The sequence below is a fragment of the Hemiscyllium ocellatum genome, chromosome 12 (genome assembly GCF_020745735.1).
Source record: "Hemiscyllium ocellatum isolate sHemOce1 chromosome 12, sHemOce1.pat.X.cur, whole genome shotgun sequence".
Taxonomy (NCBI): Eukaryota; Metazoa; Chordata; class Chondrichthyes; order Orectolobiformes; family Hemiscylliidae; genus Hemiscyllium; species Hemiscyllium ocellatum.
This window is the reverse complement of record NC_083412.1, coordinates 79864518-79876518: the sequence shown is the minus strand read 5'-3', so window position 1 is coordinate 79876518 and position 12001 is coordinate 79864518. Positions and strand designations below refer to the sequence as shown.

Genomic DNA, 12001 nt, shown 5'->3' with positions numbered 1-12001 from the left:
GTCTTTGGATTACTCAATCCAGTGTAGGAGTAATAAAGTCTGAATAGATTGATAATTACAAGACAAAAGGAGCAATATCCTGCAAAATCTACCATTGAGCAGACGTGCCCTTTAGCCAGTCACTAAATCTCATATCTGCTTTAGAATATTGTAGCTTGGTGTGCAATTTATAAAGATGTTATCCTGGTTTACAGGGAGAGGAATGCTCATTGGTGTAACAAAATATACTGACAGATGCTTGTATGCAACTTGTATACCAGTTTTTACGATTTGTGACAAAAATGGTCTGATATGCAGATGTGAACACAAGGGAAAAACAAAAACATTCTATTCTGAAACTGACCAGACACTTGAAATTGAGCCAGAGCATTTGAAGAAATTGTGGAGTCAATAATAACATAGTTAATGCTGCACTACTTGCCAAGTCAAGAATTGTTTATCAGTATTGTAGTTAATGTACTGTACACAAGATACCACTGCCAGCAGTGGTCTCCAAATACATCCACCAATAAATACTCCAGCTGTAAGCAGTTTGTAAGAAATCCAAACATGTTTCTGAAGAATTGATCTTTGACGTTATTATTACATAGTTTTACTTTTAAAACTTATTCTTCAGTTAATGAGGGACAGGCTTATCAAACTTCTGAATGTGTGGCTAGCAATGCAATGCTGCTTATAGAATTTCAAAAATGTTCTGTTCTGCACTGTAGGAGGACATATTTTATGACCTTCATAATCTTTTTTGTTTAGTGTAGGGAGCGTAATCATACAACACTCATGACTCATTAGTTTATTTTTAACTGTAGTTACTGTGGGGGCTTTTGAGTGTTTTTGTTCCTGCATACTTCTATTTGAGAAATGCAGTGCCATAAAAAATCGTAACACCAAAACCAATGTTTAATATTGTGCCACTCAAATCAGACAAAGTGTGCTTTATGCTAAATACGACAATTCAGAATGAAAGGCAGATCAGTTCGCTGGGAAATCTGGGCCACCGTATTTGAAGCAAACAGTTAGAATAAATGCTTATTTGAATTTTGAAAGCAGTATATGGAATTTTAAAAGTTGTAAAATGTCCATCAATCCCATGAAAACTATTAAGGCACTGCAATGATCAAGAGGTTTCAGAACAGATGGAGGCCATTTGGCCCATTGTGCCTGTGCAGGCTCCCAGGAAGGGCAAATCAGGGCTTGTCCCACTCTCCCATCCTCTAACCATTCACTACATTTAAAAAGTAAAATTCCTGATCTTTTTGTTTGTTTATTTAAGAATTGCCTTAAATCGGTGTCCTCTGGTTCTTAACGCTTCTGCTAATTCTCATCTATTGTCAAGATTTCATGGTTTTGCGTGCCTCAATCAAACCTCTAGAACTTGTCTTTTAGTGAAGTTGGGTTGGTGCTCCTGTCTTTGCATGTAACTGAAGTCTCTTATACCTGAAACTATTCTTGTAATTTAAAAAATTATAACTTCTCAAAAGCCTTTCCAAAAGTGTGGCGCCAAGAATTGAATGTAATTGAGGCCAAACTTGTTAATAAAGGTGCAAAATAACTCTCTTCCTTTTGTGGGTGTTTTCTAATCAAGTTGATCAGGATCTTATTAAACATCGGTGAAGCAGATGAGACTTGAATCCAAGCCTCCTGATCTAGAGGTAGCTGCATTATCTCTGCACTCCAGAGCATATTATCCCTTGTCCTTTGATTTATAAAACCCAAGATCCCATATATCTTTTTAACAATTTTCTCTGTCTGCCTTGCTGTCTAAGAACATACATTGACATATGTCTTAAAATGGTGCCATTGGATCGTTTACATCCACCTGAGCAGGCAGATGAGGCTTTTGTTTCAGTTGTATCCTCTGACTGTACAGCACTCTCTCAGTGCTGCATGGAAGTGTCAGCTTTGATTTTTGTGCTCAACCTTTGAAGTGGGAATTAATCCCTCAATCCAGAACTGAGTTTCAACTGAAGCAATGGAGATAATTTTCATGTCAGACATGAGAATCCTTGGTTCTGTTGCATCAAACTGCATGTTTGAAATTTATTTGTTGTTTATTTATTTTACCACTTCACTTGATAATTTTTGACACTCTTGCAATATTCTGTTGCATTGCTCTTTCATCTGATCCACTTCACTAATTTTCTATTACCACCATCTTTATTATATTAGGATAGTTAAAGTCTCCTGCTCTGTGACTACTCTTTTTAGCTGTCTTTGCAATTTGCTGACAAACTTGCTGATTTATCTTATCCACTGTTTAGAGCTCACAACTTTATAAAAACTGGCTATCGTTTTTTACCTAGGGCTAAATAACTTTAGTCCGAGAGCTATCTACTATTTCACTTCTATTTAAAATTATTACAAGTGACTTAAAAGCTGGCATGCCTCTTTTTTGTTGCTTTTCCATTGTTCCTGAATATTTGATAAGCTGGAATGTTAGTGCAACCACATCATATTCGGATTAAAGCATATGAAAAGCAGAGGAAACTGGAACTCAAGTGGACCATTTGCTTTCCTCAAGCCTCCTTAGTACCCAAAATCCAATTGTTCCCTGACTAAGATATGCTTGACGACAGACATCCGCAGCAATCCGGGATAGAGCATTCTAAAGTGTTCACCATTCTCGGGCGGAAGTAATTTCTCCTGCTGTCAGTCCTAAATGAGTGAGCCCTTTTCTGAGTTACCTAGTTTTAGACTTGCCAGCCAGGCGAATTATCTTCCCATTAACAACACTTCAAAAATCCTTTTTCTTCATTACAATTGAATCAGCTTGGAGTCTTCTGAACCTGAGGGAATATAAACCTAATCAACTTGATTTCTCATCCCAGGAATTAGTCCGTTGAACATTGCACTCCTCCTAAGGCAATAATATCTTTTCTAAGGTATGATATATAATGTGGTACATTATAATCTGGGTATGGTGTGACAGAATTGCATTATAATTGTAGTAGGATTTTAGTCTTTATTGAACTCTATTTGCTAATTGTTCGCTATGCCAGTGTGTGAACTTTGTGATTCATATGCAATGCAAGAACAACCAGATCCTTGTGAATGCAAACATTTTGCAGTCTCTCTCCATTTAGAAAATGTTTTGTTATTGAAGTAGACAAATCCACGTTTTTCACATATATTTCATCTGCTATCTTCTTTCCCACTCAACTATTTAAATCCTTTTACAGCTTCTTTACATCTTCTTAACAGCTGCTATACCCATCCAACTGGCATGATTTGTCAAAATTAGGTACTTGCACTCTCACTAAATCATTGATCTCTACAGTAAAGAGCTGAGGCCCAAGCACTGATCCTTGTAATACACTACTGGTTATGAATGGCCAACCCAAAAACTTCCTATTTGTTTCACTCATGTGACAATTGTGTTTGAGTTAAATTATCAATGGCTTTTGACTGATTTTATGCACAACAAATTTTAGTTTTTAAACAAGCCAATACATGCATTATTCAAATCATCAAACACATCAGTTTAAATTACATCAAATTTTTCAGTTTTGACTTTGTTAGCAATCAAGGGACCAATATTCTTGCAGGGAGATTTACTAGTGCTACTCAGGCTTTAATTTTTTTTTAGATTAGATTACTTACAGTGTGGAAACAGGCCCTTCGTCCCAACAAGTCCACACCGACCCGCCGAAGCGCAACCCACCCAGACCCATTCCCCTACATTTACCCCTTCACCTAACACTACAGGTAATTTAGCATGGCCAATTCACCTGACCTGCACATTTTTGGACTGTGGGAGGAAACTGGAGCACCCGGAGGAAACCCACGCAGGCACGGGGAGAATGTGCAAACTCCACACAGTCAGTCGCCTGAGCGGGAATTGAACCCGGGTCTCTGGCGCTGTGAGGCAGCAGTGCTAACCACTGTGCCACTGTGCTGCCCATATAGTGGGGTTGTGGTGGTGGCGGGGGAGGGCGGAATCAAAGCGATAGTGATAAAAGACTGAGGATGGTAGATAAACAAAGCAAGCCAGATAGTCAAGGCAGAGAATGAGATAAGACTGATAAATTAAACTGCATTTACTGCAATGCAAAAGGTCTGACAGGTAAGGCATGGTTATAAATATGGGATTGGGGTATCACAGCTGCTAAAGAAACGTGGTTCAAGGACAGGCAGGACTGTTAGCTTAATGTTCCGGATTATAGATGCTATAGGAAGGACAGAAAGGGAGGCAAGAGAGGAGGTGGGTGGCGTTTTTGGTTAGGGATGACATTACAGCTGTACTTGGGGAGAGCATTCCTCGAAAATTGTCTGGTGAAGTTAAATGGGTGGATCTGGGAAGTAAGAAAGGGATGATCACCTTGTTGGGATTGTATTATAGACCTCCCAGTTGTCAGCGGGAAATTGAGATGCAGGGATATTACGAGATCTCAGATGTCTATATAAAAAAAGGGTCATAATATCTTCTTTACAGGTGCCAAGCAGTTTCTGATATTTTAGTTTGCAAAGTTTTAGTTAATCACTAAGAAGCTCTGACGCCATTTCCAAATTATTGCAAAAAGATTATTGAGTACCTTTTTAATAAAACATCCAAGAGCACTCTCAAACACATGACACTGAGACACATGTTAAGGAGTTTTGGCAGCTGACCAAAATTTAAATTGGTTAGAAAGGTGGAAAGAAAGATAAAAGGATGGTGAGGTTTAGGGAGGGAATTCCAGAAGTTTGTTGCTGAAAGTTAGGTTGCCATTGGCGGCTTACGAAACATTAGGGTACTGAAGACCCCAGAGTTGCAGAAGCACAGGTACTGTGAAGAGTTTTGGGACTGGTTGAGGTTGCAGAGACAGGGAGGGGACAAAGCCAGAAAGGGTGAGAATTTTAAAGTTGAGGCATTGCTTGACAGGCTAGATCGCTAGGCAGAAGAGGGTAAACTTGATTGTTACAAAATAGAACACAGCAGCAAAGTTTTGGGTGGTCTGATACGAAGTGGAAAGATGTCCTGTGTTGTGCTGGAAAAGTCGAATCACTAAAGATAGTAAACACATGGATGAAGGTTTCAGAAGCAGATGAACTGAAGTAGGACAAAGTTGGGCATGTTAGGGAGGAAAAAACAGTCAGTCTTTGTGATGGCACGTTCAGGTAGTCACATTCACGTCTCTATCAGTTATAACTGCACATTGTACAACAGTCTGGCTATGCCTCAGGCAATTGGCAACATTTACTGTGTTTAATTTCATTTTGGCCTCAAAATAGAGGTGGTTGTTCTGTTCTTGCAAAGGTTGGATAGAATATATTTTGATGCAGATGCCCTGCTTGCATAATTCCTGTTATGGAATTAACAAAAATCTTGCAGCATGCTAATCTCTCCACCCTAACCTAACACATATAAAAAAGTGGAATTATAATGTTTAATATCAAGACAGTTTTAGGACAGGGAGATGTTGGTGCTTTGTTTATCTTCTGTAACTGGTTTAGCATAGTTCAGATGCTGTAAATGCTATTTCTAGAGCAATCCTGGATGTGGAATGAAAGGAAGAAGGAGTGGAGGCCAAGCCTAGTAATTTAACTGTTGAGAGTAGGCCAATCATGTTGATAATATGCTATAGAGCACAGTTGCTTTTTCTGCCAGTTCTAAAGATTGTCCCTCAAGCGAGTGCTCTATGTTACTGATTATGTAGTTGCTAGGAACCTTGTTGATTGGTAAGAGTAGCTTTATTTGGGAATTAATATGAATTGTTTGATGGCTTTCGTAGTCATAGAGTCCCAAAGATGTACAGCATGGAATCAGACCCTTTGATCCAACTCATCCAACCAGATATCCTAAACTGACATAGCCCCATTTGCCAGCACTTGGCCTATTTGCCTCTAAGCCCTTCTTACTCATGTACCCATCCAGGTGCTTTTTAAATGTTGTAATTGTACCCGCCTCGTCCACTTCTTCTGGCAGCTCATTCCATATATGCACCACTTTCTATGTGAAAAAGCTGCCCCTCCGGTCCCTCTTATATTTTTCCACTCTCATCTTAAACCTTGCCCCCTAATTCTGGACTTCCCTATCCTGGGAAAAAGACCTTGTCTAGTTACCCTATCCGTGACCCCCATGGTTTGGTAAACCTCTGTAAAGTTATCTCTCAGCCTCTGATACTCCAAGGAAAAAAGCCTCAGTCTGTTCAGCCTCTTCCCCCTCCAGTTCTGGCAACGTTCTTGTAAATTTTTTCTGAACCCTTTCAAGTTTCACAGCACCTTTCTTAGAGCAGGGGGACCAGAATTGTACACAGTATTCTAAAAGTGGCCTCACCACTATCCTGTACAGCGGAAACATGACGTCTCAACTCCCCTCATCCAATTTCCGAAAAGGTGAATCCAGAGAAAACTGGCTGGTACATATTGTAGCTCAGAGTTTCCTTTACACCAGTCAAAGCCATTGAGAAGTTTAGCTTGAGTTGAGAACGTTGGCCAATTGTCAATGTTAAATTGCATTAATTTTCCACTTGCATAACTCATTAAAATCCTTCGCTAGCTTCCTAATTATTTCTTCAATACCTGTTTCAAAGCAAGCACAGAATTAATTTGTGCACAGGCGCTATTAAGAATACATGAATTAGGAACAACAGGATTTAAAGCACTAATCACTGACACTTTAGTGCATGGTCCTACTAAGGTCTTCTATAATTGCAGCAAGACATCCCTGCTCCTGTATTTGAATCCCCTTGCTATGAAGGTCAACATACCATTTACCTTCTTTACCAGCATGCTTACCTTCAGTGACTTGTGTTCGAGGACACCCAGGTTTCATTGTACATTCCACTCTCACATTTATAGCCATTCAGACAATCTGCCTTCCCATTTTTGGTACCAAAGTGGTTATTTTATATCTATCCGCATTATACTTCATTTGTCATGGATTTTCCCACTCACTCAATTTGTCCAAATCACACTGCAACATCTCTGCATCCTCCTCACTGCTTGTACTTCAACCAACTTTGTGTTGTTTGCAGATTTGGAGATATCACATTTCGTTCTGCCATCTAAATCAGTAATATATTGTGAATAGCTGAGGTCTGAGTACAGACCTGTGTGGCACCCCAGTAGTCACTGCTTGCCATTCAGAAAAAAACCCATTCACAGTCCTCCTATCTCTTAGTTTCCTGTCTGGTAACCATCTCAATGCAGTCCCCTAACCCTATGCATTTTAATTTTACACACTAATTTCTTATTTGGGATTTTGTGCTTGCCAAATTCACTGGAATTCTTCAAGTTTGTAACTCAGAGTTGATCAGGGGAGCCAGCAGATATGGTTTGCTTGGACTTACAGATGGCTTTGAGAAAAAGTTCCCTTTTTCTCAATCCATTCAGCCTGTGTCCAATCCTGTCACTTTCTAAATGCTCAGCTATTAATTATTTTATAATGTACTCTAACATTTTCCCCATTATTGACATCAGACTGACTGGGCTATAATTTCTAGTTTTCTTTCTGCCTCCCTCCTTTTATAGAGGGGTCACATTAGCTACCCTCCAATCTGTAGGAGCTAGAGTTCCAGAGTCCGTAGAATCTTTGAAAATGACCACCATTGCATCTGCTATTTCTAAAAGAACAAGAACAAAGAAAATTTACAGCCCAGGAACAGATCCTTCAGCCCTCCAAACCTGAGTCGATCCAAATCTACTGTCTAAACCTGTTGCCCACTTCCTAAGCATCTGTATCCCTCTGCTCCCCACCCACTTATGCATCTGGGCAGAAGCATCTTAAATGAATCTACTGTGCCTGCCTCTACTACCTCAGCTGGCAACACGTTCCAAGTGCCTACCACCCTCTGGTTCTAGAGTCACTTCCTTAAACACTCTACAATATAGATTATTGGGCCCTGGGGACTTTTTGGCCTTCAATCCCTTCCATTCTCTCAACACCATTTCCCTACTAATATTAATTTCCTTCGGTTCCTTCTTCTCTATCAGCCCTGTGTTCTCCAATGTATCTGGTAGATTATTTGTATCTTCCTTTGTGAACACAGACACAAAGTATGTATATAGTTGGTCAGCTATTTCTTTGCTCCCCATTATACTCTCCCCTGTTTCTCACAGTAAGGGACCTAGATTTGCCTTCACCAATCCTTTTCTCTTCACATGCCTTCACATTTCCTGCCAGTTTTTATGTTCCCTGCAAGCTTACTCTTGTACTCTATTTTCCTTTTTTTTTAAATCAATCTGTTTGTCCTTTTCTGAATTCTAAACTCCACACATTCCTCAGATTTGTTGTTTTGTTTTGACCAGTTTGTATGTCTCTTCTTGAATATACTCTGTCTTTAATTTCATTTGTAAGCCATGGTTTGACTTGTTTTACTTTTGCAGGAATGAACAATTGTTGCAATTCGCCTATATATCAATATGTATCATAACCACTGGATGTTCATGCTCCCCTCCAGAATGTCCTGTAACTGCTCTGATGCAACAAACCATCCCAGCATCTAGTCTGCAGGAACAGAAACTCCTGTCTGTTTTCCTTACAATCGAATCTCTGTGACTGCATTACTCTTCTCCTGTGCAGCATAGCCAACTGTGGTGCAGCAAATCTGGCTGTTGCTATTTTCCGCTGAGAGACCTTTTTTTTAAAGATTAGATTACTTACAGTGTGGAAACAGGCCCTTCGGCCCAACAAGTCCACACCGACCTGCCGAAGCGCAACCCACCCATACCCCTACATTTACCCCTTACCTAACACTACGGGCAATTTAGCATGGCCAATTCACCTGACCTGCATATCTTTGGATTGTGGGAGGAAACCGGAGCACCCGGAGGAAACCCACGCAGACACGGGGAGAACGTGCAAACTCCACACAGTCTGTCACCTGAGTCGGGAATTGAACCCGGGTCTCAAGTGCTGTGAGGCAGCAGTGCTAACCACTGTGCCACCGTGCCGCCCTCCTCTCAACAGTATCAAAAAACAGTATATCTTTTGCAGGGGAATCCACAGGGTGTTCCTGCTCTGCTTGCTTAATTCTCTTGCTGTGCCTGCTGGTTACCCATTCCCTTCTTGCCTCTGGAGTTTGAGCCCGTGGTGTGACCATTTCTCTGTATGCACCATTCACAGCACTCTCAATCTCACAGATGCTCCACAGTTGCTACTCCATCTCCAAATGCACTGTCCTTTGAGCTACAGCTGGAGACACTTCCTGCACACATGCATGTCCTGGAAATGTTCCTGGCTTCCAGAAAGAGTATACCAATGCTTTGATCTCTCCTGCCATGCATCAAAAGCGCACGATCTGTAGACAGGGCAAAAGTAAGGACTGCAGATGCTGGAAATCAGAGTCTACATTAGAGTGATGCTGGAAAAGCACAGCCAGTCAGGCAGCATCCAAGGAGCACGAAGTAGACAGTCAGTCCGTGTGACATTTTATAAATTCTTTCTTTGGAAATAGAAATAGCCTCAAGTGTGAGGCAGACTCTAGCCTCACACCTCTAATGCATTGTTGAGCTGAGATGTCACTTGTTTTTATAAAAGCTTAACTTATGTTGGGACTGTGACTTGAAAGAAGTTTTGGGATTTACATATTAATCAAGAAAAACCTGCATTCACATTCTAAGTGATTAAAGACTTAACAGCAATCTAAGTTTTTTCAATGCATCACATGAGTTGTATGACAATTTGATCTTTTACTATAAGTTCTGTGTCCTTAGTTTCCTGCCCCACTGGCTACCTGACAAAGGAGCAGTGCTCCAAAAGCTTGTATTTCCAAATAAACCTGTTGGACTATAATCTGGTGTTGTGTGATTTTTTTTTTAACACAATAAAAATGAGCAAGGAGCATTTCTTGGTATAGAGTTTGGTTTGTTGTGAGAACACGTGTACTGAAATAATCTTTGCAGTGCCTTTAAAGCAGTTAAATTCTCCAGTGATATCATGAGGGATAACTTTTCCTTCAACTTACAGGAGGTAAATCATTTATCTAGAGGTAACCAGCAGATGATTTTTTTTTTCCATATTGTAAATGGACATAAAAATGGTCAAATAACTTCATAGGTTCTGAGTCTAGGTTCATAGTTTTTTGAATTTTCTTCCAAATACAAAATCCTTCCTTTTATGGGTGTTCTTGACTCTTGCAAAAACCAATTACTGAGTGAGAAATGTCTGGGGTTTTGAAATATGAAGTGGTGTTTTAGGTAGTGCAACTGTTGAACTCAAAAATCATTTTCATCTTTTTGCTGTAACCTTTTCTTGTCTTCCCCTCTATCCATGTATCCTGCACCCCTCCCCTATGGCCACACCTCCATCCCATTATTTCTTTAACAGACTGAGACAGCTTCTGCCATACGTCGTACAGTGGAGGCATTACTGGAGCATGGAGCTGTGGTGAGGAACCTGGAGAGTTTGGGAGAACGAACACTGCCATACAAAATGTCCAAACACAATCAGCGACACAGCACTGGCGGGTACGTCTAATTTAGAAAAATGTAAGATTTGGAGATGGCTAAAAATGCTTCTATATTTTGGGAGGTTTTCCCCTAACTGTTCTGTGGAGTTACTGTCATTGATCATTTGAGCAGTAAGCATACACAACTCATATGTCTCATGACCCATAGTAAATCCTTATCTGTTCAGCAGTTACGTAAATGTATTGAAACACGAAGGTGAGTGAATTCTTGTCTCTGTATGTTTTTCTTTTATTATTGGGCATCACTAGCCAGATGCAGCTAACAGTTAAGTGCATTATGGTGGGTCTGGAGTCACATGTAGGATGGCAAATTTTCTTCCCTAAAGGATATTGGTGAATTCAGATTTTGTCACCTGTCATGGTGGGATTTGAGCCTCTGTTCCCAGAATTTAGCCCAGTGTTCAGTGACTCCACCGCCTACACCACTGCATCCCATGCTCTATCTCCAATTTCAGAACACCGATGTATATACATTCTATGGAAGTCTAAACCAAAAAGCATATTTGCTTATCATTGAGCCATTAAGTAAGCAGCATTGAGTACAAACTGTACACTCATTGTAATTGTATCATTTTCTTTTTACCTTGAACTGTCAAAACAAAGCAGATGTTTCTCTAGCATTAATATGCAATATAAACTCAATCCTTGAAAGGCAATTGCTCTCTTTTTCACGCTATTGGCTTCAATCACTACCACAAATTCCATTTCCTATATGCCAACTCCATCCCTCTGCCGAGTACCTTTCTGAGGCTGAACCAGACTGTTTGCAACCTTGATTGTTTCACTTGACAGAACACCTGAATTCAGATAAAGAAATGTTCGCTTTGCTTTCTTCCCACAGATGCTGCCAGAGGTGCTGAGTTTCTCTGGCAATTTCTGTTTTCCTTCCACCTTTCTGCTTTTCTTTCCTCCTTTAACCTGCTCCTTAAAACCTATTCCTTTGATATTCTGCACTAATATTTCCTTACATGAATGGGCCAGTGTCAAATTTTGTTTACTAGCTCTCTCCTGAAGCACACTGGAACATCTACTTTAAAAATATAGTTTTTTTAAGTGCATGTGGTTGTTGAATAGTGCAGTGGCTTTCATATATTATGTTATTTGCTTCATTGAGGGATATTAGGACTGTTAACATCGGATGTCAGTTCTTGGAACCAAAATAACATTTCACAAGCAGATTTGAGCTCTTTCTATTCTGTCCATGAGCGTTTCTTTTCCTTAGCCTCAGGAAAACATCTGGTACTGTATTGATATTCACAGTTTGACAATACATCATTCTGGCTTCTGAGTGAAATTACCTTTTTAGTGCCATATTGTCAAATCTCCTGCTTTGGACCCTTATCTTCAACTGGACACATTTTTTTTGATTCGCATTTGACTTTCTGGATTGGATTCAGGGTGAGGCATAATGGGAAAGGTGTAATGATCATCAGTGGTCTATCAGTCCCTGGAACACTGATTTGAATTCCACCATACCACTGGCGTATGTTATTAATTGATATGGATTTGAAAACTGGACTCAGTAAAATTTTCAGTGATTGACATAAAAACCAGCTGTTTTGTTTTGGGAAAGAAATCTACAATCCTTAATTGATCTGGCCTGCATGTGATTT

General features: G+C 40.0%; 1 protein-coding gene across 1 annotated transcript in view; it reads left to right on the top strand.

Moving 5' to 3' along the window:
* Positions 1 to 12001, top strand: part of LOC132821155 (sodium/myo-inositol cotransporter-like) — a 90383-nt gene that overhangs the window by 52525 nt on the left and 25857 nt on the right. The window contains exon 3 of the mRNA XM_060833757.1: positions 10253 to 10386. Within this exon, the coding sequence (XP_060689740.1) occupies positions 10253 to 10386 (134 nt within the window). The remainder of the gene's footprint in view (positions 1 to 10252; positions 10387 to 12001) is intronic.